The 27,091-nt window shown below is 44.5% G+C and overlaps 1 protein-coding gene and 1 long non-coding RNA gene across 7 annotated transcripts in view; one reads left to right on the top strand and one right to left on the bottom strand.

Annotated features, from left to right (window-relative positions):
- The window catches only part of FAM131B (family with sequence similarity 131 member B), a 49,681-nt gene that overhangs the window by 7,217 nt on the left and 15,373 nt on the right, over positions 1–27,091 (top strand). For 3 of the 4 annotated variants that reach the window (XM_080986914.1, XM_080986913.1, XM_080986915.1), the window contains exon 2: positions 26,022–26,131. In XM_080986914.1, the coding sequence (XP_080843040.1) occupies positions 26,022–26,131 (110 nt within the window). Of the gene's footprint in view, positions 1–16,584; positions 16,607–26,021; positions 26,132–27,091 lie in introns of those variants that run through there. The other variant, XM_080986916.1, reaches the window with a different exon arrangement.
- On the bottom strand, positions 2,244–16,411 carry LOC308466330. 3 transcript variants are annotated; one of them, XR_013980759.1, is made up of 3 exons: positions 16,225–16,411; positions 4,093–4,264; positions 2,244–3,084 (listed from the first exon to the last, which is right to left on the bottom strand). It is a non-coding gene; the product is annotated as an uncharacterized lncRNA (long non-coding RNA). The 3 variants fall into 3 exon arrangements; XR_013980760.1 differs by lacking the exon at positions 16,225–16,411 and adding an exon at positions 6,420–9,847; XR_013980761.1 differs by lacking the exon at positions 16,225–16,411 and adding an exon at positions 4,507–4,965 and having other exon boundaries at positions 4,093–4,351.

The raw sequence follows: 27,091 nt of genomic DNA, 5'->3' as shown, positions 1-27,091 counted from the left end.
TGATAATTCTTCTTCCAATGAAAGATTTATGGAAATCAGACCATAACTTCATATCATTCTGGACCCCTTTCCAGTGATTGGGTATAATTATTTTTAAGTGCTCTGATTGTCATTATAATAAAATATGCCTAAGTGGTATATATGGGCTTTAGTCGGGGTTGTTTAAAAGCAAGGGTCCTGTGTCTTTTTACCAGAAAGGCAGCGAGGTGGGGAAAGAGAATAGAAATCTACTAATGAAAATAGTTTGGAAGTTACCGTATTTTTTGCACCACAACACTCACTTTTTTCCTCCTAGAAAGTAAGGGGAAATGTCTGTGCGTGGTTATGGAGGGAATGCCTACGGGTGGCATGCCTACGGATTTTCCTCCTCTAAAAACTACGTGCGTGTTATGGTCGGGTGCGTGTTATAGAGCGAAAAATACAGTATTTACAAATAGCTTTTGAGGAAGCTATCGAGCCCTTGCTGTGCCACCCTGCAAAGGTAGTAGCTTGATGACAAATTGTGTGGGTCTCCACTATGTTAAAAGATGCAGCGCCGGTGATACATAACTTCTTCCCTTCCCCACACACAGACTGGAAATTTGAGCTAGAAATGAACAAGTAGATACAGTTAGTGTCTGCTATTTGATTTTTGACAGTCTGCACATCACTCGCTCCTTCTATCCTTGCTTGGAAGAAGTAGAGCTAGAGCGAAGGGTAATATTCCAGCACATTTTACTCAGAGTAGACCTGTTGAAATTAATGGGCCTAACTTAGCCACGTACATTAATTTCAGTGGGGTCTGTTCTCGGTGAAAGTTTGTTGAATACCACCTGGAGAGCTAAAATGTCCCATTCTGTCTGCAAGGCACTCCTGAGTCTAATGGGTCAGACTCTTTCTTGACTGTGTGCAGGAAAGATAATATTTTCTCTGGGGCTCAGTCACAGATGGCCTCAGCACTAGAAGCCTGTCTGCTTTCTTGAGATCAATTATAAGATGGAAATAAACATCAGATGCTGAACATTCATTATGAGGGAGCAATATGCCCAGCTCTGCCTTGAGAGTTCTTACAGCAAACATTTGGTTAGCATCTTACGTAGAAGGGCCTGTCATTCCTGTGTGTGGAAGCTATGTTCAGATGTCACACCATAGCAGGATTTCCCAAACTTGGGTCTACAAGTGTTTTTTTTTGGACTACTGTTCCCATCATCCCTGACCACTGGTCCTGCTAGCTAGGGATGATGGGAGTTGTAGTCCAAAAACAGCTAGAGACCCAGATTTAGGAAACGCTGTACTATAGTTTAGTGACACCTGAATAAGCCTAGCCTCTTCTTAGGGTGACACATTCCACCAAGAGGAGTTTGGATGCTTCTGCTTTTAGTTAAATATAGCTTGCCTTGTCACCCGGACCCAGAATTATTGATAACTTAAAACAAGCCATCTTCAGAAACCATGACTTGAAGCTGGTTTGTTTTAAAACTAACCATAGTTTGTATGACATGGCAAACCATGGTTTGCCAAAAGTGGAAGCAAACACTTCCAAACGCCGCCTTGAAATGATTCAGAAGGAAGAGGGGTGAGGTATTAGTGTAGGAGCACAAGGGGAGTGTACGCTTGTTCATGTCTTGTTAAGCCACATTTTTGTATGGCATCTGAACACATCCAATCTGTCTCTGTGCAGAACCCCAAGAGACCCATTGCCTCCTGGTTCCAGGATCCCCGCCATATAGAATTTCACTGTTCCTCCTGCTGTACTCCATATGCCCCTCAAATAGATGCTCTGAAATATATTCTAATTTTCAGGAGCTGATCGTAAGGGGTGGGGGTACTGAAATTGCTCGGTGAACCCTCTACATGAAGACGTGCCTGCAGGATCTTTGGATCCAGCTTACTGTCCAGCTCGTTAAACAAGATCTTATTTATTTTAAGTATTGGTAGGGGAACAGAGTATTGGTCTGGTACTTGGGTTTGGATTTATAGCCTGGTTTAGATAGAGCTGCACACCCCCCTGGAATTTTGGTGCATGGTTTGGGGTGTTGCTTTATCTGCTGCTAGGGACGTGGGTGGTGCTGTGGTCTAAACCACTGAGCCTCTTTGGGCTTGCTGATCAGAAGGTTGTGGTTCAAATCTCCGCGACGGAGTGAGCTCCCGTTGCTCTGTCCCAGCTCCTGCCAACCTAGCAGTTCGAAAGCACACCAGTGCAAATAGATAAATAGGTGGGAAGGTAAACAGTGTTTCCATGCACTCTGGTTTCCATTATGCTGTCCCATTGCGCCAGAAGCGGTTTAATCATGCTGGCCACATGACCTGGAAATCTGTCTGTGGACAAACGCCGGCTCCCTCGGCCTGAAAGCGAGATGAGCGCCACAACCCCATAGTCGCCTTTGACTGGACTTAACCGTCCAGGGGTCCTTTACCTTTTACCTTTTACCTGCTGCTCTTGTTGGATGTGTGGCCAGCATTGGTAGTGAAGGTTGCTTGGTGCCAGCTACAGCTCTTCCAGACAACCTTGGATTTTTCAACAATCATTCACATTCCAGTAGCTAGACTACTGGGACACACTTTACATGGGACTGGCCTTGAAAACTGCAGCGTGGAAACTGCAACAAGTTCAAAATTATGCCACCAGGATGCCGTTGGATGCTAAGAGAGTTTTATTCCATTATGCCAGTTTTGCATGATATATATCGGTCACAGTTATTTAACTGGGGCAAAGAACTCCTGACGTGACATATTTTAACATGGCACAATGTTTTGATTTGTTAGCTGCCTGGAGTCTCTTCTGAAAATTAGGCAGGATTTAAAAAATAAATAAAGTATGTGTAATTAGTTCTGGTTCTCAGTGTAGTTACATGACCCTTTTGATGATCATCCAAAACAAAATAGTTTTTCAAACTTTGTGACTTCAAGGAACTGTTTTCTAACCAGTGTGTCTACTAAGGTGCTCCGTGTCTTCGATGAACTTCTACGGATTGTTGAAGTTTGTGGTGTGATGCTATGGTGCATTGTCAGTTCGGATGGAGTGCTGGCCACGTCTTGGCCCTCACTATTGGCACTGCCTGAACTATGAGATCACTGCAGAGTCCATCCAACAATCTCCAACAGCTGCAGATTAACAGGAGAAGATCAACAGCGGTAGACAAACTATCTTTCAAGAAAGGATTGCTGAGATAAGGCAAGCAAAGTGCCCTAAGTACAGTATAAACACAAAGTAATTTGCTGCTGTTTATCATAATCAGTGTACCAAGTCATGTGGTATTCATTTGGGAGTGGTTTCCTGCTTCTAGGAAATAGTAAGGCATTGCTTAATCTTAAGATGTGTGTTTTGGAGGACTACATTTGGACAATCATATATTGGCTTATTAAGATGAAATACACATGAGCCGATACAGCTGCTTCTCTTCTCCATTTGTGCTGCATAACAATAAAACCAGGAAGCCTCTAATTAACTCTGGTTTGTCTGAACAGGGAAAACCATGGTTTATCAGTTTCTGAATGAGCCAAGATCTCAAACCACAGTTTGAAGTGGCTGTTTGTTTGTTTTTGTTTGCAATCCTAGCTTATACTGAAGGTTTTAAGTCTAGTTTTCCCGTTTAGAAAGAATGAGAAACTGTGGTTTAATTAGAGACTTTCCTAGTTTAATCATGTGAAGGGAAGAGTGTCAGGGTTGCGTGCACAGGGAACAGGCTAACCAAATGAGAGATGATTATGTAAACCAGGCCAGTGAAAAGGACAGCAGGGCAGGAAGGATGGAGGCCCTTGGAAGAGAAAGAGCTAATCAAATTTGGCATTATTAAGAGACCAGAGGTGGGTGGTGATAGCTCCATAATGCATTAAAGCTGATTGGGGAGGCAGTGCCAAACCACAGTGTGCCTTCAAGCAGTGAGAAGGAAGGGGAGGGCAAATGGAAGAAAAGAATACAGCGAACCAGGGGGATCTGTCATTAAAAAAGGAAGGTTAGCTGTGCTGGGCTACAATCCTAACTCACTTACCTGGAGGTAATCCCAGCTGAATTCAATATGGCCTACTTCTGAAGAGACATGGCTAGAATTGCATTGTTAGTCTGTCATGGTAAGAAAGCAAAAAGCAGAGGCCACAATCTAACTGAATTACCTCTGGCATGAGATTTCCATCTAAGGCAGCAGCCTTTTTCATCAAACCCAGGGCTTTTTTTCACCAGGACTCAGTTCCGGCACTTCTCAGGTAGCCACTATTACCATTATAAGGGAGGCGTTCATGGTGAGTTCCAGCACCTCATCGTCTATAAGAACACTACTGATCAAACCTGGAACTGAACAAGAAGTAGGGTTTTAACATGAGGTTTTTAAATGTGTGGACACAGCCCTGGGGCAGGAACTAACTTGTTTTATTGCTCTGTAAGCCATGGTTGGACAGTGTTCTCGAAGCTACCAGCATGAGTTTGACCAAACTGCGGGAGGCAGTGGAAGACAGGAGTGCCTGGCGTGCTCTGGTCCATGGGGTCACGAAGAGTCGGTCACAACTAAATGACTAAACAACAACAACAACAACAACAAGCCATTTCAGCAGGGTGAAAACATTCTTAAACAAAGGTCAGCTTTTCTGTCTGACTGAAAACCATGCTTCTACATGTGGCAACTGCGTATTTTCTGTTTTGCTTCATTTTCATTCACTAGGAAGCATGATCGTAGCTTCCTGGCGGTGCCTGTTACCTGTATGCACACAGCAAAACATGTGTGCCATCATCATGCTATCATTTACATATGTTTCCCCAACACACAATAACTCTGTGCTAGAGTTTCTTAATGTTAGAAGCTGCCTTTCCATAGAGAGAAGGCAAATGACTGTGGAGCTGAGTATAATATGTGAATTAGTAACTTGGGTAGCAGCAGCAGGTCACCAACAGCTTGCGCTGAGTTATTCACTGCCTTGAGATTCCTGGAGCCGTTTTGTCATCCTGGCTGGGGCTGATGGGAGTTGTAGTCCAACAACATCTGGAGGGCTCTTGGATGGACTACAGTTCCAATGATTGCTGACCATGGGTCCTGCTAGCTAGGGATTATGGTAGTCCAAAAACAGTGGGAGACCCATGTTTGGGAAACACTGGTCTCATGTATTGTACTACTGTTGCTTAAGTGTTGGTTCAGTCATTGGCACTTTATTTTCTCCCTCTCCTGCTTCTCCTCAGTTTGCCTTCATGCTGCCAAAGCACTGTCAGTCTGCAGATACATTTGTTCACCTGTTTTCCTTCCCCAAACAATGCTGCTACCCTCCATTGTTTAGTCTCTTGACTGTTTTCCAGATCCCACAAAACTGCCCCGTCTAATTTCTCTAGAACGGTTTCCGCTTAGCGGTCATACAATGCTGTTTAGCGTGTATAAATCCAGTTCCAGTTCTTGCGCAGTGACATCATTCCAGCACATTAAGAGATGCTATTACATGTAATGGTATTAATATAACATTGACCCCCCCTCCCTTTCCTTCAGCTAGCTTCATTCCCTGGGCTAGCTAAGCTCTTTCTGATTTAGTGTGGTGAGAGAGAGACAGAGAGAAACAAACTCTTGTTTTCACTACAGGAAGCAATGTTTATTATTATTATTTTATTTATTGCAAGAATTTAATATCTCATGGTTCAGTTCAAGTGACTTACAAAATGTAAAACAATAAAATAAAAATTATTGAAACCAGCAGAGCGCCTTGAATTCAGAATAATAAAAGAGTGAAAAATAAAAAGCAAAATTCTGCACCCGGTACAAAAAAATAACAAGGCTTATTATGCCAGGCAAGCCTCCCATGGGGGAAGCTTTCCAAAACTCAGGTGCTGAAGTGGAAAAGGCTTTAACCCTGCTCACCGCCTGCCTCACGCCTAAAGCTTTTGGGGGACCCAGAGAAGGCCCTCTGAGGTCAGTCTTAATACACTGGCAGGTTCATAAATGAGTCCCTAGAGTACTGGCTTTAAAGGTAAGACCAGCACTCTGAATTCTACTTCAAAAGACCAGCAGCCCAGAGCAGTTGTTTCAAGACTGATGCGATGTAATCCATATGACCAATCCCTGTCAACAACCTAGCTGCTACATCTTGTGCCAGCTGAAATTCCCAAGCAGTCTTCAAAGGCAGCCCTTGTGTAGAGTGGATTACAATAGTCTAAACAAGATGTTGCCCGAATGCTATTGATTTTGGCCAAGCTGTCTCTGCCCAGGAAGGCTTGCACCTGGTGAAAGTTACTTTCATGCCAGAGCCACGGGGATTTCCAATACTGAAGCTGTGGACCTGACTCTTTAGGGCAACAGTTGCCAACCTTTTGGGACCTGTGGGCATGTTTTGAATTCTGAGAATGTGCTGTGGACGCCAGTCATAAAATGGTTGGCAAGTTCTGCAAAATAGAAAATTGAATAACTCAAAAAGAAGTGCCTCTTGACACCCTCTCACACACGAAACTATAATAATCCATAGCAACCTACCTGAACTCAACAACCACCACTTGGTCTGTGCATCATTTTGTCCCATCTTTGCTCCCATCCAGAATGGAAAGGATGGGGCTGGCATCCAATCAGAGTTGCCCTCGGAAAGGGTGTGTGGTCAGTCTACATGTGGCCTAGCAAAGAACTTTGAAACCTGGTTTCTAGACAAGTTTTCAGATGTGGTTATGGTGGTTAGTGGATGTTGAAGCAAGTGCTTGCACAGATTCCGTGCTACCTATGGGTGTCACCTTGATAATCTCCGCTTTAGGCAATGGAATGCAACCCTATTTAGAACATCACCTCCCTAAATCTGGTCAACCATACCCAGTATTTTGTGGATTCAATTTATGCTGTCCCTCATTCAGTTCTTTACTCGCTCCATATTTCAGCAGAGCCTCGCCTGAATCAGAGGAGAAGTAGACATGGGTGTCATCAGCATGTTGAAGACACCTCCCTGAAATTCTGAATTACCTCATTCAATGGATTCATGTGGATGCTGAAACAGCCTGGAGTACAAAACACACACATTTCCATGGGGCAGAACAACAGCTACCTAGAGAGCCTGATTCCCATCCTGGACAGCCAGTCCAGAAGTAGACTGAGCGGGTTGTAGACAGAGTCAAATCAATCTAGATAGCTGAGGTAATCTAAGAATGCCAGGCCTCATGTGGCAATTGGAATGTCCATGGTGTCCAAGGGAAAAGTCAGCATGTGAGAGGACAGTGAGTGGGCACGGCTATTAAACATCTCAATCCCTGACAGTAGGGGAAAGTTCCACTGAAATTAGTAGGGCAATTTTATGTACCAGCTGCATAAAGGAACAAGTGAATGAGTACCATTGGCACATCAGGGGCTTTCCCCATGAAATATTTTAATCTTGTATTTATGGTTCTTCATCTTCCCAGCTGAAACTTGGGCCTGACAGTTCAGACTTCCAAGCCGTGTTTACATTGCGAATTGTCTCCTGTGCCTTTATAAAAATGTTGGCTAGATTGCTTATGTTGCGTTTCTGTCTTGCTCCTTCCCGTCCTCCCATAGCTATGGCATTTTTGGACTACCTCTTTTTTAAAAAGTGTCTTTCACAAGGTTTTTTATTGCAGCTTGCATGTCCTTGTGCCTTCCTTGTAGTAGTAAGGGGGGGGGGGACTTGGCACAATTTTTCTGCCCATGTATAACACTTAAGATCACCCAAACCCCAGGTTAACTCTTAAGACATTTGTCTTCTGGTGCAAATTGAGCCGCCTCCAGTTGTTTTGCAGGGCTACCTTAGTTGTCAGCTGATACTTGGATAGATACGGGAAGCCAGTCCTTTGTTAAGTCAGTTTTAACTCAAGACAGCTGTGTAATTGGAAGGCAGGGCAAGCTGACCTATAAGTGGAAGACATTAAAGTGGAATGCACTTGTGCAGGTCACTTTTCGGGGCTGACGTCACACCATGGATCTGCATATTTGCTTGCCATGGTGAGTATTCCACCCCCAAGATCAGGAAAATGCTTGAAGCTTGCAATGTTCACCAGAGAGGCAAGGAACTCCCAACATGAGACTTGGTGGGTAAACCGCAGGGCATGAATGCGCAGATTGGTCACAATTGCACTAGAGGGTTTTCAGTAGTAACTGAATTCTAATATTCCAAGTACATTTCCACCTTTCTGGAAACGCGGGTTGTTTTGTGGAAAGAAGAGACAGACATGGGACAGTTCTTCCTCAAAAATTCCAGGCGCTTAAAAGCCGGAAGGCAGGAAGTTTGCTAGTATGATCTACAAAGATTCTAGATAGAAGAAAAACTAAAAGGACTGGGGTGGATTTTCGTGGAAACAACCAAATATAGAACATGGAAGCATTTTTTTTGCTATATGAAAGGATGCTGTTATAAAAGTAAGAACCCAATTTCCTACAGGCAGTGAGGAGAGCACAAGAATGATGGGTTCATGTTGCAGCCAACCAGATTTAGGGTAGATACCTGGGATTGCTTTCTAATTGTGAGGACATTTGGACAATGGAACAAGAGGCATAGAAACTTCTGGCAGACTGAATAAGCTTGTGTTGGGAGTAGTTAAGATCCAGGGAACACTGCCCTTGAAGACCAGGCTGTGGAGTTGAGCTTTCTTGTTATAAGCTCCAATTTCAGTGACCTTCCAGTTGCAACAGAAGCCTGAATGGGGATCTCTGGTCCAGCTTTGTGTTTAAAGAGTTGTCCACTTACATGCTATATTCAGCAGTAAGGGCACAAAATAGGTTTATTCAAAACCTCATGAAATTCTAGCTTAAAAACCTTTGGAAAAAGAGACAGAGCCTTTGCTTTGTAGAACACTGTGAAACTGAGCAGGCTGTAAGTTTGAAGAGAACTGAAGACTCGCAGAGGAGAGAATTGCCTCTGAATTAAATACCAAGTGAATTTCTGCTTGCCCCTGTAAGCCGGATTATTTGCATTATGTGACTCTAACCTACTTATATTTGTAATTTGATATTGATGGGGGTGGGGAGACCAGCAGGTCAAACTGCATCCGGCAAGGGTGGCTGTTTTTAAAAGCATGTTTGTGATGAGAGTGTTATGCTGGCCATTTTATCTCTATTCACTTGTACGCAGACAAATGTGCATAATGTTATTCCTGGACAAGTAGAGCTGTCATTTCTCAATGCAAAGAAAATATACTTTTGCAACATAAACAGCTGCCATATAGCAAGCCAGATCATTTGTCCAGCCAACATAGTATTGCCTACCCCAGGGGTGGAAAATCTGTGGCCATCCAGATGTTATTGGAGCTCCAACTGCCGCCAACCTCGAGCATGGTCAGTGGTCAGGGATGAGGGGAGCTGGAGTTCAAAATAATCTGGAGAACCACCGGTTAGCTAATCCAGATCTACAAAAGAACTGGCAATGGCTCTCCAGGGTTTCAGGCAAGAATCTTCCCTAGCTGTACTGCAGATAAAATCTGGGACCCTTTTGCATGCAAGGCATGTGTTTTACCATCGATCTGTGTCATTTCCCAGCTTTTAGCAACTTGCAGCATTTTTAAAAAATATGTATATCCTGTTCTTCAGAAACGTACTCTCAAGGCAGCTGGCTATGAGAACAATTAAAACATAATAACCAAAATAGCAAACCAAAATAGCAAACAAAACCAAAATAGCAAAACAAACATATTAAAACAGCAGAGGTCTGGGGAAATGAAAAGGTTTCCAGCTGGCACCAAATGGTCAAGAAAGCCAAACACCTGACTTCAGAGACCTGCGGCACCTGCAGAAGAGCCTTTGATGGAGACATCTGTACACAAGACAGGTTTGGATGGAAGAAAGCAGTCGTTCAGGTTCCAAGCTTTAAGGCAGGAGTGGCTAACCTTTGGTCTTCATATGTTGTTGGACTCCCAACTCCCTTCAGCCACAGCCACCACGGCCCAGTATTCAGGGATGGTAAGAGTTGTAATCCAGCAATACAGTGGTACCTCAGGTTAAGTACTTAATTCGTTCCGGAGGCCCGTACTTAACCTGAAACTGTTCTTAACCTGAAGCACCACTTTAGCTAATGGGGCCTCCTGCTGCCGCCATGTCGCTGGAGCACGATTTCTGTTCTCATCCTGAAGCAAAGTTCTTAACCTGAAGCACTATTTCTGGGTTAGTGGAGTCTGTAACCTGAAGCGTATGTAACCTGAGGTACCACTGTATTGGAAGGGCAGCCACTCCAGCTTTAAAGGTAAGCACCAACTCTCTGAGGTGCCCCACTCAAAAACAGAATGGCAGCTGAAAGAAATAAAAAAATTAAAATTGTCCAGTAGCACCTTAGAGACCAACTGTGTAAGTTTGTTCTGGGTATAAGCTTTCGTGTGCATGCACACTTCTTCAGATACACTGAAACAGAAGTCACCAGACCCTTATATATAGTGGGAGGGTGGGGTGGGGTTTTTCTCAGAAGGGTTGTAGGATGATTGACTCAATATGGCAGCAATTGCAGTTGGTTCAAAATTGGCCAGTCTTGGAAGCGCAGCAGCTAAACTAACTAAACAAAGTTAAGAATTCTGTATTTTATGGACTGCTTTAAATAAATAACATGCTGTGATTTTGAATAAATAGGTCATATAATTTTGAACCCCAAGAGCTGAATGTAATGCAGATTTTTGTAAAAAAAGAGTTTATTGCTATAGGGCGCATACACTTTTTAGCTAATGCACAAGCCTCTATGCATACTGGCTGTGCATCCTGAGTTGGTAAAAGGTTGCATATGGAATAGACACCTTTCAAATGTGATGCAAGCCTGCAGTGGACCCTATACCATATCACGCCACCGCCCCATTTTAAGCAGGACACCCTGGGTTTAGAGAAGCCACCCAACTTCTGACCTCAATCTCGGATGTCCCCTTCTGGCAGACCAAAATAATTCCCCCCCCCTGCACTGTGGCGCAAGTCAGTTGCACCTGCATGCTTCCACTCTTCTTCCTCCTTCTGCGGCGGCTTTCCAGCCAACATACTTCCAAAAGCTTCTGGAAGTATGGTGGAGGCAGAGGCTGTGTGATGGCTGTGGTGGCTGCCACTGCGAAGGCGGTGGAGAAAGGAGTGAAGGGGGAAGGTAACAGAGGGTGAATGAGAGGGGTTGCAGCCTCTGTTGAGGTTGTGTCCCGATTTCCCTCACTCCAGTATTGGAAGGTATGCATTATGAGCCGGTGCTTGCGTGGCGAGTTCCCGCCCCCCCCCCCCAGTGGAAATAAAGACACATGACACAATTATTTAAGGTTAATGGGCTAAATAAGGCCACAACTTTATTGGTTACAGGTGATGAGCAGTCAACTAGGATCTCCCCCAGGGTCACCGCTTGGGGGCGTGCCTTGGGCCCACACCTCCATAGGCTTCGGACAGGGCCATGCCCCCCAGAATCCTTTATTGGACTACCCTTCAATATGCAGGGGAGGTGATGGTGCTTCCTCCCTCCTTCATCTACATAACAATACCAATAGCAATGCCTAACCGCCAATACCAAGGAAGTTGTGACGATTTGCTACGAGGTAGGCGAAGAATGGATGCTTTTGAATTATGGTGCTGGAGGAGACTCCTGACAGTCCCATGGACTGCAAGAAGATCAAACCTCTCCATTCTTAAGGAAATCAGCCCTGAGTGCTCACTGGAAGGACAGATCCTGAAGCTGAGGCTCCAATACTTTGGCCACCTCATGAGAAGAGAAGACTCCCTGGAAAAGACCCTGATGTTGGGAAAGATGGAGGGCACAAGGAGAAGGGGACGACAGAAGATGAGATGGTTGGACAGTGTTCTCGAAGCTACCAACATGAGTTTGACCAAACTGCGGGAGGCAGTGGAAGACAGGAGTGCCTGGCGTGCTCTGGTCCATGGGGTCACGAAGAGTCGGACACAACTAAACGACTAAACAACAACAACAAGGCGAAAAAGCAAGTGGCTGGTGCCAATTTGCCAAGTGGAAAAAATTCCTACCTGGCCCCTTAACGGCAAACCAATCGAGGTCTATAGCAAGGTCAAAGACGAAACCTTAAAGGGTGGGAGGGTGGGAAAACTGGAGCAGCTGGAGGCGGCAAAAGAGGGAGATCCCTGGCCGTGCCAGTGTTAAATAGCACAGGCCACACACCCTGAGCCAGCCGATTGGCTGTCCAGGGGATGATGCGGCCGGGGATTCCCTCAATCACGCAGAGGCTGAGAGCCAGCCACCGCTCATGTGGTGGGGGCATGCAGCCCGCAACCCCACCTCCTCTTAAGGCGGAAGTGGCTTTTTAGCACAACTCATTTAAATTGGACCTACTTACTGGGAGGCAGACTAGAGGTGAGGCAGTGCCCTGTGCTTTAAACATAAAAATGCTCCAGTTGTGCTGATGGCACTATATAACTGATGATAAATTAGGGAACAAGTTTCAGCATGGAGTGCTCCAATCAGTCAGCCTCGCCAGCCTCCACCATCTTCCATTTCATTCCTCCCACACCTAATTTCCCACAGATGTTGGATAGTCTTTGATATGACTTTCTGACGTTGATTTAACACCGAGCTTCCAAAACTTTGATTTATCTGAAGAAGCCAGGTATCTGGGTTTGCTCGTTACACTTTCCATCCTTCCTTCAAGGAGCTCAGAGTGGCATACGTGGCAGCTTCCCATTATAGCTTTACAACCTCTCTTGGAGTTGGGCCGAGAGAATGATTTGCCTAAGGCTGCCCAGGAAACTTGATGACAGGCTGACCAGATGCAGTGCAAAGTATCATATAGAAATTGAAAAAGACAAATGCCGCCTCTTGAACCAAAAGGAACCAAACAGAGATGATAAGTTTAAATACCGTATTTTTGGCTCTATAAGACTCACTTTTTCCCTCCTAAAAAGTAAGGGGAAATGTGTGTGTGTCTTATGGAGCGAATGCAGGCTGCGTAGCTATCCCAGAAGCCAGAAGAGCAAGAGGGATCGCTGCTTTCGCTGTGCAGTGATCCCTCTTGCTGTTCTGGCTTCTGGGATTCAGAATATTTTTTTCTTGTTTTCCTCCTCCAAAAACTAGGTGCGTCTTATGGTCTGGTGCGTCTTATAGAGCGAAAAATACGGTACATAGGTTTTGGTTCAGCCAAGTATGTGTGGAAAGGCAACTGACCATGCTTCAATAGCACTGTATTTTGTAGGGAGAAATTTCTTGGTGTGTACACACATTTATCAGAAAATTGGAGCTGGAAAGTTTTCTCTGTAATCTGGTACTTAAAAAAAAAAAAAAAAAAAAGCACCAATAGATCATGCCTGTGACCATTCCCATAAATTTCCTGCACTGATGCGCAAGTGAGCTGCGTCTTGCAGTATGTTAAGTGTAGAGCAATAGGACATTAAGGCACCCATGCAGATTAACCTTCAAAACGTACTAGCCACCAGAAATGTTTAATGGCCCACCTTTCCACATGTACCAACACTAGTCCTTTTAGGGGCTGTAAACTCATTTCCAGTTTACAACAGCTTCCTTTCAGGGTTGACAGGATGCAATTCTCACTTACCATAGATGACCAAATTGGTAGCTATACACAAGCCTGCGTTCTTTAGTGAGACAAATCTATAGGGCCGGAGAGAGCAACTCTCTCTTCTTAGACCACATATTAAAAACCACCAGGCTTGTAGAATGCAATTAATTTTCGTTCTGATTTTGTTGATGGAAAAACTTGTGTATTGTGCAAATCTTCCAAACCACACAAGATTTCTATCAACAAAATAAACTTTAAAGAACTACAGCAGGTCCACGAAACCCCTGTGTTAACAGTGGCCAAAGCTCAGCAAATAAATTAAACAAGCAGAATGTTTAAGAACAACTGATGTGTGTGTTAATTAAATACTCCATGGAAACCCTTTCTTTTCCAGAGTGACAGTGGCACAGTTAGGAAATTTTATACGACGGGTTTATTAGCCTTTAGGGCTCCTCCTCCTTAGATGGTAATATATATATATATATTACTTCACTTGTTTCCAACTCTGGTCCATTTCAGGGCCATACTATTGCTATCTCGCCAACTTAAGTTCACACCAAAAGGTGAGGCAAAATTGTACACTCCCCACCCTTGGAGCGCCTTGCTTTCACTAGGGGGCACCCAAAAAGCAACAACAAAAGTGGGGGGCAGCCTTGGTGCAGCCCAAATGCAGCAGCTCCTCCCCTTTGGCCCACCACAATGCAGTTGCACTGGTTATATATAGGTCCATGGCTGAAAGTGTCCCTAACAAGCCCCAGGTATCTTCCTGCATCTCCTCCAAGTTCCACCAGTCTTGTTGCTTCCTGGCTAGTCCAATGTGCAATGCCATTGGTGGCAAATTGCTTGGACTCTGGAGGGATGTTGCTTCTGCTGTTCCACAGCTCCCTTTGCCACTGTTTGGTAGTGGGGCAGGAGAGCTGGAAATAATGCCAATGTATTTCACACCTTTTGTTTTAGATAGTACGCAGGTTGTTGTTGTTTAGTCGTTTAGTCGTGTCCGACTCTTCGTGACCCCATGGACAAGAGCATGCCAGGCACTCCTGTCTTCCACTGCCTCCCACAGTTTGGTCAAACTCATGCTGGTAGCTTTGAGAACACTATCAACCATCTCGTCCTCTGTCGTCCTCTTCTCCTTGTGCCCTCCATCTTTCCCAACATCAGGGTCTTTTCCAGGGAGTCTTCTCTTCTCATGAGGTGGCCAAAGTATAGGAGCCTCAGCTTCAGGATCTGTCCTTCCAGTGAGCACTCAGAGCTGATTTCCTTAAGAATGGAGAGGTTTGATCTTCTTGCAGTCCATGGGACTCTCAGGAGTCTCCTCCAGCACCATAATTCAAAAGCATCTATTCTTCGGCGATCAGCCTTCTTGATGGTCCAGCTCTCACTTCCATACATCACTACTCGGAAAACCATAGCTTTAACTATACGGACCTTTGTTGGCAAGGTGATGTCTCTGCTTTTTAAGATGCTGTCTAGGTTTGTCATTGCTTTTCTCCCAAGAAGCAGGCGTCTTTTAATTTCGTGGCTGCTGTCACCATCTGCAGTGATCATGGAGCCCAAGAAAGTAAAATCTCTCACTGCCTCCATTTCTTCCCTGATAGACGAGTCTAAAAAGCATGGGACACAAGTTTTCACAGCCCTCTAGCAGCTATGTTGACTCATTTACCAGAAGCAATGTATTTAGTGTTACCTCTGGAAGTGTATACTCCTAGGAGGCTAAGTTTGGTCAGAATCAAGTGTACACTTCCAGAATTAACACTCAATACATTACTTCTGGTAAATGAGCCACCGTAGAGGGATGTGAAAATTTGTGTCCCGGGCTTTTTACACTCATCTACCCATGTACTATCTGAAACCAAAGGGGCACATTGGTTGCCAGATGTGAAATATATTGGCATTATTATCAGCTCTCCTACGCCATTATGTGGCAGATGGTGAGTTGCTGGGTTTGGGGAACATGTGCCACTGCTGTCTTATCCTTGGGAGGCAGGTATACCTGGTGCTGAGATTTTTTGGCTGTCGGGTACTTCTAAGCCTACATCAGGCTGGCACTGGAAGCAAAGGGTGAGAGGTTTGTCTGGAGAAACCTGTCTCTTCCTAGCTGCTATTTCAAGAGAGATCAGGAGTGATGGCCTTGTAGGCAAGTTACTAGTTCTAATGCCTTTTTCTACCCTGTCAGCCGGTTCCATAAATAACCCCTGTCAGCTTTCTTTTTATAAACTTACTTTTAAAAAAATTCAGAGGGAAATGGGAACTGTAAGGAAGCTTCTAATAATGAAGAAAAAGCATATGTATATATATGGTGATAGTTTTAAGAAAACACTAAACACTGGGGACAGAGCCAATAAAACAAATTATGGCTTAGTGGAACAGAATCTTTTGGCATTCACCTTTTAGAGTAGGTAGACATAATTGCGTATTGCATACTGTTTATTATATTTACTGTATATGGGGATAATTTAATTAGTTGGCTTTAAAAAAAACTACTTTTAGTTGTGTTTCTACAGTCCTTCTTAATTTCTGCTTATATCTGCTTCCTCTTGCTATGGTCGTGTTGTCTTAAGGAGTGTGTACAAGTTTGGTGCTGTGAAAATGGTAGAGGCAGTTTTGCTGCTTTTGTAAAACAAGTGTGCTACTTCTGTTTTGAGGCAAGTTTTTGTTTTTGTTTAGGTTCCATAACATGGTAGAACTTAAATATCAAAAGATCTGCCTAGAGGTGGTGTTTTGTGGCATGATGAATTTACCATTCTTCACAATCTCCACCGCAATTTTTCAACATTGTACGTTTTAGGGGAAAGGAGGAACATGGCTGAACACTTGATTGAAAAGTTTGCCACACTAGAATTAAAAAATAAAAATAAAAATCTGACCAGCAGCCACTTGCTCAGGGTGTTGAGCTGTATTTGTAATTTCATTGAAAATGTATTTCACAAAGAATAGATGGAGAAAGGAGGTGGTAGTTGACAATTGACAGTTGGAAATTGGCAGTTGGCAGTTGGTTGGTTTTTTCTGTTAGTTCTGTTTTGACTGAAGGTGAGAGGTGTGGAGACTTCGTGCAGACCCTGTCTGGAGGAGTTTGTAAATAATACTGTTGCCAACCTGACAAGTAAAAATTAAAAATATTTTCAACTATTTGTGTAAGATACACTTTTTTTTCATCACAAATAGCCTACATGAGCTACTGTCAAGCAATGTGGGACTGAAGCTGGGGACTGCAGGTAGCAAGTCCCTTAGATTTGAGCAGCCAGGATTGTGAGTTGAAGGAGGGAGCTATGTCGTTGTTATTATTATTGTTGTTGTTGTTGTTATTATTATTATACCGCTCTTCATCCTAAAATCACAGGGTGGTTCACAGGATAAAAGAACAAGGTAAAATAACAAACAAATACTCAAAAACCAGAACAAAACCCCATAACCTGCCCTCCCACAAACACATTTAATAGCATGTAGAATATTCATCAGCCAAAGGCCTGGTTGAAGAGGAACATTTTCGCCTGGCAGCGAAAGATATAGGAAGGCACTAGATGAACCTCCCTGAGGAGAGCATTCCGCAAACAGGGAGCCACTGCAAAAAAGGCCCGTTCTCATGTTGCCACCCTCTGGACCTCTCATGGAAGAGGCACCTGAATGGTCTCAGATTATGAATGCAGAGTCCGGGGCAGTTTATATGGGGAGAGACAGTCCTTGAGGTATTGCAGTCCTGAGCCGTTTCCCATCGAGTAACAGGCAGTATTGGCCAAAATCCTCCTGATTTCAGAAGTCAGGTGACCTAGGAGAGCCATTCCTATACGCCTTTGCCATCTATATAGCACCAACGTATGCTGCACTTCTCATTCAGGATGAGTTGCTGGCTCTCCATGCTACTAGAATCTTCCTGTGCCTGGTTGTTGTTGTTTTCATGACTTAGGTTTCTTGGCCTATCCATCTTCCCAGACGCCGCAAACACAGGAATCATGTCAGTGGCTTTGCCACCTCCATCTCAGCTATGGACTCTACTACTCTGGCAGGCCTCATCTGCTTTGAAAGCCTGACTAGCTCACCAAAGCAACCCTGCCTGAAACAACAACAACAACAACAACAACAACAACAATTTATTTATATCCTGCCCATCTTGAAAAGTCAAGGTGGGCTCTGGGCAGCATGTGTACAGCAGCCCTTCGAAAGAAGCAGATGTGAAGCTAAGTGGGAAAAGAGAGATCTACCTAGGTTCCTTCATAGCGAGGCACAATTAGGGCTGGATTTTTCCCCCTTTCCCCCCAGCCCCCTGCAGTGGTGCTTTTAGCAGCGGCTTTGACATGTAGGAATTAGCAAGTGAGATTGTAAAATCCCTCATGCTGCAAAAAGCTTCACCTGCTGATTCCTAAAAATCAAGCCATTCTAACAAAGAAACAAGAAGCAATTCACCACGCTTTGGACTGCGTGGATCAGAGATGGGTTAGGAGCAATTTGGGGACACGCACAGACTTTGTGTGATGGGTTTCCCTACTTCTTCAAACTGCTGGCTGCTGGGAGGATGACGAGTGAAAGTAGGGTGCTGTGGGTGGCCCTCAACCCAAGCAGTGCAATGCAAGGAGGCTGATCTAATCCCTCTCCCAACTCTGTATGGTCAGCCATGAATGTTGAGTTCTGTGATATTATGAAAGTGGTAGAAGGGAGGGGATCAAAACTCTCTCGCTAGTGCTACATTGGCAGGTTCAGAACCAGCAAGTTGTGTTGCATTGTTGTAGATTAGGGGCGGGAAAGAGAATTTGGAGGTAGTTGTGCAGCAAACTGTTCAACCAGCTCCCATCCTGAGAGCCATTTGGTGTGGAAGAGAGCTCTACCCACTCCCCTCCATACAGGGGCAGAGTGTGAGGAAAGGGAATCTTCTCTTTAAGGTCTAGTCTCTCTTCCCCTGCTTTCACCACTGCCAGAACTTTGAAACTGTTCTCTAATGTTCTTCTTGTATGGGAGCTGTTATTTACTGAAGTTCTCACCCTGGGCCAGCAGGGGGATACTGTAGATAGTTATGCAAATAAGGGATCGAAAGTGACGTTCAGTGATTGGATAGTTTTAGAAAATTGTTACAGTTACGTTGTACTGGAGCTCTATATAAGCAGGCTGACTGAACCCTTCAGTTCAGTTCTGTTCTGGCCTGGGAATAAGCAAGAGCTGTTTGAAGAATCGCTGTGTCGTCTGATATGTTCACCCACAACTTAACAGGAGCAATTTGAGCACGTACAGCCCTCAACAGGGGTGCATTCTCTCTCATCAGAATAATATTTCCCCGCATGCCTGACAAATCCCCCAGCACGCAGAACAAAACCAAAAGCCTAGTATGGATCACTGTCCCACTGTTTGGCTGGCATGCATTCACCAGTTTGAAATTGGTTCCTCCCACCCCTTTGGTTGCTTTTATACAGTTTATGTCAACCGACTCGTCCTGGAGTGAAGGTTGGTGTTGTGGTAGCATCATGGGGAGTTGCTCCCATTTGGATTTTGCAAATCACGTTTTTGCAGCCTAATGCTACCAGAACTTCCTACTGGAGCTTTGAAGGATGTAGGTACATTCGTGGGTAAGTGTATGTCATCCTACAAGGGGAGGAATCTATTTTTTTTCTATGTGCCACCACCTCTTTGAATCTCTGTGGATGTTTTTGCTTCGGCTGCAAAGCACAGCAGCAGAAGGCCAGCATATTATTTAAGTAGCTGGGCTCCTTCCCTTTGAGTAAATCTGTCTGGGTGGGCTGCTGCCTGCTACCTCTGGCGGAATCTGCTCCAGATCCGCTTCAGCTCTCCTCCCAGAGGGAACATTTACTAATGGATCATTTCTCTGGCAGGGGTGGAGCTCCATCTTGCCGTTTAAAACCCTCCTGGTTGACAGATCTACCTGATAAATGGTTGCAGCAGATCTGTCAGAGCTGGGCTCCGTTTCAAGCCGTAAATGGGAGTCCTTCCCAGTTGGCAGGTCTGATGGTCCCGTTATGTGTGTGTTCTGGGGCTTTTGCCCAATTTAAAGAAATGATGTAGCCTAGTGGCAAAGAGACTGGCCCTGCAAATCAGAAGGTTGCTGGTTTGAATCTCATGTGTCTGCCATGAACACACTAGGTGGCCTTGGGTGACTCACTCTCCCTGTCCCAGTTGGTAATATGGGAGATAATTATACTTGTCGTACCTCACAGGATGCTGTAAGAATTACATCTAGATAATGCATGTGAAGGGTTTTGAGCACTGCATATCACTATGCAAATGTTATTATTAATTGATTGATTAGCTTATTAAAGCTGCATATATTTGCATATGATTAAAACAAAGATCAAGAAGCAAAAGGAAAACCCAGTAGGGTACTGCATGTGTCAGACTTGGCACTGTGTATGTATGAGAGAGAAGAAGATAGGATGCTTCTTCTGAGATGGTACCACCGTGCCAAGTTTGTTGTAAAAATATAATTTAATGCATTTAAAATTTAAAAATCTGCCTCATTTATCACATAGGTTTTTTTTTTAATTTATCAACAGGTTTCTTGATGTTTAACTGGTTTGCTGTGGTGTTGTTGTTTTTAAAGTTGCAATGCTAGTTTTATGTGCCTCTATAAACAGCCTCCTTGCCATCAGAGTTTGCAGTGGGACACCAGTCAGCGACTCCATCCTGGATCTGATGCCAGCGACACCAGCTTTTTCTCTTACGTGTCCTGCGGGAGTCACTGGTGCAAATGCACCCTGCCCTTCCTTGTTGCACCCAACTTTGGGTTTTACATTTTCCGTTCTCACAAGCAGCCTAATTGCAGAAGCTGCTTTCCCCGTGCGACTTTTAAAATGTCAGTAATCCTCTTCAATTTTCCGATTCCGCCCAGCTTCACTAATGGCTGATGCACTCAATGAGTCAGACGCTCTCTCCTAATCAGTAGCATCTATGCACGGTGGCAACCCGTACCGCTTGCTTCTGTGCAACAATTCAGAGCCAACTTGAAAATTATCTAAATATTGTAATTGCCTTTCTCCTATATTAAAAAAATTAATTATTTGTCGTTTGGCAGGGTGCAGATGCATGTTGACTCTGAGAGTCCACAGCTAGCGTATCTGACCAATGATGGCTTCATCTTATATGAAGCAAATGAGCTGAGTTATTCCGTATGTTGGAAGCCAGCTGGGTAAGACTCGAGTCAGAAAGGCAGGATGCTCTTTGCCACTCGAGGCAAAACAGATAATACCTTCCCATCCCCCACAGCCGCCGCCGCCTCTTCTGCAACCCCCTGCCCCCAGTACTGAAGGCAGCAGGGGAGTAAAGTAAAGAAGTCTGGAGAGGAGCAATCAACAAGCATTGCACTCCTCAGAGGCTGGATCTGCTGCCTGAGGCAACTGCCTCACCTCGCCTCATGGTCGGGCCCAGTGCTTTTTTTCAGCCGGAGCGCAGTTTCAGCACCTCTCAGGCGGGCGCCATTGCAGGCCAACACTCCTCCCACCGCTTCTTGCCTTGACATACTTCCGAGAAGCCCAAAGCAAACATTTCAACTCAAAACCAGCCAGCATATGCGAATCTACACTTTAAAAAATAATAATCCATGACTTCACCTAGCTTCTAGCTGCTGCTAGCCGCAATTGGTCAAGCTACGAGGTGGGGCCAATTCACATTTCCTTTTCTCCCGTGTAGTAGCGGCAGGCTTTAAGATTTCCACCCAGGCCTCTAACATTTCACATGTGTGCGTTTGCACAAGGCCCCTTCTGAGATGCCCTAGCCATCCACCTGACTCTAAGAGAACATGGGAGGTGGGGTGCATTTATTTGACCTGCGCCAGAACCAGGAGCGACCCCCAAACCAATTAGTGAGAGAGTTTGCCGTAGTTTTTAGCAGCTCTGTGGGTGGTGAATGTGACTGTTGTCAGATTGGCATCCGTTCAGGGCTGCCCCATGGTGAGTTCCAGCACCTACTTTTCTTTTTAAAAAGCACTGGGCGGGTCAGCCCTGTAGGTAATGTGCAGAATACTAAAGGTGCAATATCCTGTGAAGTTCTCCAGTAGTAAGGTAAAGGTAAAGGAACCCCTGACCATTAGGTCCAGTCGTGACCGACTCTGGGGTTGCGGTGCTCATCTTGCTTTATTGGCTGAGGGAGCCGGTGTACAGCTTCCGGGTCATGTGGCAAGCATGACTAAGCCGCTTCTGGCGAACCAGAGCAGCACACAGAAACGCCGTTTACCTTCCCACTGGAGTGGTACGTATTTATCTACTTGCACTTTGACGTGCTTTCAAACTGCAAGGTGGGCAGGAGCAGGGACTGAGCAATGGGAGCTCACCCTGTCGCGCGGATTTGAACCGCCAACCTTCTGATCGGCAAGTCCTAGGCTCTGTGGTTTAACCCACGGTACCACCCGCGTCCCATTCTCCAGTAGTAGCCACATGGTAATCAATGAGCAGTAGTGTGCTTTTGCACAACTCCCACCAGCTTTCATAGGGATTGCTCCAGAGAAGATCCCTGGGCACTGATCCCACCTCTGGGAGTTTCATGAGCATTAAATGGGCACATAGATGCACTGCCCACCTGCAAAAGACAAGTCCAAGTACTTTGCTGGTCCAAATGACTCTGGACTATGAAGTGGCTGAATATGGATGTGACACCAGTAGCCCCTGAACTGCAGAGAGGTTTGGTTGCCTAGCTATGGGAAATAAGTTCCTGCTATAAAACGAGAGAAGAGCAGCTGCAGGAAAGCCACATTGCTGCCTTTTCCATAGTGATGGGCTCCAGGCCAGATTCAAGGGGAACCCTGTTTTAACCGTAGGTGCCGCACACTTCAAAGTCAAGATTATCCTGGTATCTATAGAGACCTCATGCTCCTGTCCTGACTATTCCCTGCTGAATTCTACATTTCCTAGTGTTTAATATCTGATGCCAATGGGCAACGCAGGAAGAACTCAGATGTAATCCTCTCCACAGGTTGCTGTACTTGTGTTTGCAGAAGCACATTTTTGGAATACTATATAAAATACAGGATTTGTAAGCATCTGGGAGGGGGGAAAATACTACAATATTTTTAGGTAAAGGTAAAGGAACCCCTGACCATTAGGTCCAGTCGTGACCGACTCTGGGGTTGTGGCGCTCATCTCGCTTTATTGGCCGAGGGAGCCGGCATACAGCTTCCGGGTCATGTGGCCAGCATGACAAAGCCGCTTCTGGCGAACCAGAGCAGCGCACGGAAATGCCGTTTACCTTCCCGCCGGAGCAGTACCTATTTATCTACTTGTACTTTGACGTGCTTTCGAACTGCTAGGTTGGCAGGAGCAGGGACCGAGCAATGGGAGCTCACCCCGTCGCGGGGATTCGAACCGCCGACCTTCTGATCGGCAAGTCCCAGGCTCTGTGGTTTAACCCACAGCGCCACCCGCATCCCAACAATTTTTTTAGCAGCCAACAAATAATACCAAGCCAGTCTAGTTACTCTCATGCACTTATACCCACCCTTTCTTCCATCATGGCTATGTTCTGCCTGCACTGTTGGAGGCAGTGGACCTCTGGATACTAGTTGCTGGAAATCCTGAGAGGGGAAAATGATGTTGCACTCAAGTCCTGCTTGTGGTCTTCCCATAGGCATCTTGGTTGTGAGTCCTGGAAGACCTGCTCCGTGTCTTGCAGGCCTCTTTCCACCTGACCAGGGCGGGCGGGACCTGGACTGACTCCATCTACAAAAGCGGAGGCTTCTGAACAGACACTTGGGCTGGGGTGTTGTTTAGGAGGTTTTGGTGTGGAGGTATTAATTTTTGTGTATCCTTATTTTAGATGCTGTTGGGATTTATGTGGAAATTGCTTCAACTTGGTTTCTTGTACTTCTTGATGTTTTATTTATTGGTTATGACTACTTTTGTTATATGGGACGCAGGTGGCACTGTGGGTTAAACCACTGTTCTGCTTGGGCTTGCCGATCGAAAGGTTGGCGGTTTGAATCCCCGCGACGGGGTGAGCTCCCGTTGTTCGGTCCCAGCTCCTGCCAATCTAGCAGTTCGAAAGCACGCAGTGCAAGTAGATAAATAGGTACTGCTCCGGTGGGAAGGTAAACGGCGTTTCCATGCACTGCTCTGGTTCGCCGGAAGCGGCTTAGTCATGCTGGCCACATGACCCGGAAAAACTGACTGCAGAAGCGGACAAACACTGGCTCCCTCGGCCTCTAAAGCGAGTTGAGCAACGCAACCCCAGAGTCGTTCGCGACTGGACTTAATTGTCAGGGGTCCCTTTACCTTTACCTTACTTTTGTTATGTTTGTAATCAGGTATTTTTCATGTTGTAAGCTGCCTTGAGCATGGTTTTAACAATGCAAAGGCTGGAAAGGCGGCATACAAATAGAATTATATGTGTATCTTACAGGATGCTGAACTAGATGGGCCTTTGACCTGATGCAACAGCGGCTTTCTTAGGTCCTTAAGGTGGAATACATGTGATTTCCAGGAGGTCTCCTGTGAAAGATGCTGACCAGGACAAGACCTGCTTAGCTTCAGCAAGATGATGGCCTTGTGCCTTCCGTTCAGACCATATCTTGAGAGTTTAAATGCTTTAGGTCGGACAACTGGTTTGCTATACAAAGGCAACACACTTTTACTTGCAATATGGGCAATGCACTTTTATTTGATTATAGAGAATGGCAAACGCTAAAGTCATGTGGGCAGAAAAGCTGTGATTAAAGCACAGGTAGAAAATTAGGCTTATAAAAATGCACTTGAAAATATGAGCTAATGGATCATTGCTGAGCAGGAAAGGGACTTACTTGGCTGGGGAGTAAAAATAAAATATAACATCTGTTGCCGCAAATATGATGCACTCAGAGCAATGAAATAAAATTAACATTTTAGAAGGTAAAGTTCTTAGGGATCTGGGTCACTTTTTCTTTCGAGCTAGTAATGGGAATCTCTGTGTCTATATTGTTGTCATCAAGTCTCACAGGTGCTTTGTGTGACTAAAGTTTCTTTTGGTTTATCATCGTCTCTCACCTCAGGATCAGATGTTCTGCTTTCTCAGTTTCAAACCTTGTTTCAAGGCTACCTATACATGCATCCTCAGTCTGAATCAAATGTGATCTTTGAATAGTTGGTCTCATGGCCCTCTTGCAGGCTTCTACATTCCTCCTCACAGATGATAACTGGCTTTATTGCACTCAAAGGAATGAACACAAGACAACACAATATGTGCCATTCAAGCTGTTTTTCTTTTAAAACCACCTCTCTTGTTTGAACTTCTTTCAGCCTTAAGAATGATGGTTAAGGAATTAGATATTTGCAAATTCCTAAATGAAATGACCTGATCCACATCTCTTGGACTAATGTGCAGGTCAAAATTTGTCTACCCTTCACATTTCACACTCCTCCAAAATCTTCTGGTGCAGTTCAGACAGACTCTTGAGTAAGCTTACCAGTCATGGAATATGAGCAGATCTCTTCATGTGGATAAGTAGCTGCTTAAGAAACAGGAAGCAGAGGTTAAGAATAAATGGACAGTTTTCTCAATGGAAGAATGTAGAAAGCTGAATGCCCCAAGGATCTGTATTGCATCCTATTTTTGTTCTGTTATTTTTCTGTTTAATTATTTTACAAATTTAAATTTATCTTTGTTGTAGATTCAGTAAGGATTGCACATAGTCTATTTCTGTTTGGCATTTGATATTTGATATTTAAGGGTGTGTGTACAGTCCTATATTATTTGAGCAGTTGAGTGGCTGTGGAACATGGCTCAGAATACTACATACATATAAGGCTCCCTGTTCAGGATGAAGCTAAGGTGGGAAACCGGTTAAGCCAGTTTGTAGCTGAAGCTGCTTGTGAACTGTACTAGTTGACCAGCATGTGGGGTACCACTAATCCTTCTCCCTAGAAATGTTTTGCAGCTCCCTTAAGATGGATTTTGCTTTAATAACAACAAAAACAAAAACACATTTGTGTTTAATGTATATACATTAGCGCTATACTTAAAAAAATAAATAGGGTAAACAGCCAGCCGGATGAAGGAGTGAGGAGCAGGAAATATGCTTGATAGTGGGGTCAGAATTGCTAGTAAGGAGGACATCTGTCAAACGCATTTTGAAAGCTAAAGGAGCTGGGTTACCTTATGAGAGGTAAAAAAATAAAAAGCCCTCCACTAAAGGTCTGCCTGAACACATCCTATTTGAAGCTTGCCTTCAAGCAATACTGAATAACCTATGTTTTATCATCAGTCACATTTAATAATCTGTATTTTAAAACAGAATTAAATTTATCGTATTCCTTATTTGATCAATGATATTGGTTGTTGATAACCAATATTTGAACTTAATATTTAGAGTTTGTGCTGATTTCATTGCACCTGGAGCAAAGTTGTTTTACCTCTCCGCTTGACTAGTATTCTGCATTGAAATACATCCATTGTCTTTAGTGGATGGTGAGCCCGGGGATTTTTTTAATTTTTCTTTTTGAAAAAGAGCCTTTCCTGGCCCCCACAGGTATTTCTCCCGTTGCTACCCTGTAAGATTGTAAAGTAAATTTGTGGACTTTGATTTGTTAACCATAAAACAACTCCCCGTCCTCTCCTTAATTTTAACAAGAGCGTGAGTTATTGACCCAACGAATGGCTTGTATCATTATGGCTTGGATAAATGCAGTGGATGTTCCAGTTTTGGAATGAAATCTGTATGATGGAAGCAGCAGCAAGCTCTGACGCAGTTTCTGTGCGATTGCAGGAAACGAGGTGATTGCTGTGGACTGGAAAGGACTAAAAGATGTTGACCAGATCAATATGGACAGCACCAGCTCACTCCATGGCAGCAGCATCCACCGGCCGTCCACCGAGGTAAGGATCCATTCCGTGTCCTCTTAAGAAGACAGAGTATCAGGATCAAGTTTGGAGAACATAAAGTGACAGAAGGCAATGTGCTTCTTTGTTTGCATTAGAGAATGAGTCCCAGATGTAGTTAGTTTTATTCATTTTCTGCACAATTGAATTTTGAGTTGCAGCAGACTACTTGATTAGAGCCAAATGAGTTTGATTCCAAGTACATGAAACTTTGGGACATCTCAGATGTTCTCCATGAAGTGGGTGTCTGGGACAGTCTAAACAATTTGCCCAATGGTCTGGATGCGTGTTGACAATACTGTGATATTCTCTATACTGTGGGCCAGATCATTATCTCCACTATGACAGGTGGGACCACCCACCTGTAATCATCTGATGTCGCAATGATGTTGGTTGCCCTGTTCTGCCTGCATGGATCTGAAAGAGCACTTTGCAGAGTGCTTCACAAGATAGCCACTTTCAAAGTGCCACTGGTGGCTGCCCAGTGGGCGGCGTGACAGGGCCTTTTCAGTGGTGCTTCCCCATTTGCAGAATGCCCTGCCTCATTATGGACTTTTGGAAGGAATTTAAAAACATTCCTGTTAACAGAGGCATCAGGTGGTTGAACGCCACTGTTCCTGGCAACTCTGAGATCTCTAGTTGATAATGTTTGCAATGGTGTTTTTTTAAAGAATGCTTGCAACTGTTTTTAGTTGTTGTTGTTGCTGTTGTTGTGTTTTTAATGTTTTATTATGTTTTATAAATACCTTGTATGGCACTTTATAAGACCTGGCAGAGATGTGTGCACAGCACTTCATATAGGGATTTGCAGGCATCACCTTTTGACTGAACCAGGTTATTTACCTGATGTCATAGACAACTGATGACAAGTTGCCATGACTTAGCCAGCATAATTAGGTCCGGAAGTTGCCCATCTTTGGTATAGAGTCAGGGATCTGATAACCAATTTTCAACAAA

The sequence above is a fragment of the Podarcis pityusensis genome, assembly GCF_964106645.2.
Source record: "Podarcis pityusensis genome assembly, chromosome: 17".
Lineage (NCBI taxonomy): Eukaryota > Metazoa > Chordata > Lepidosauria > Squamata > Lacertidae > Podarcis > Podarcis pityusensis.
The sequence above is the reverse complement of the archived record's forward strand: the minus strand, read 5'-3'. Positions and strand labels throughout refer to the sequence as shown.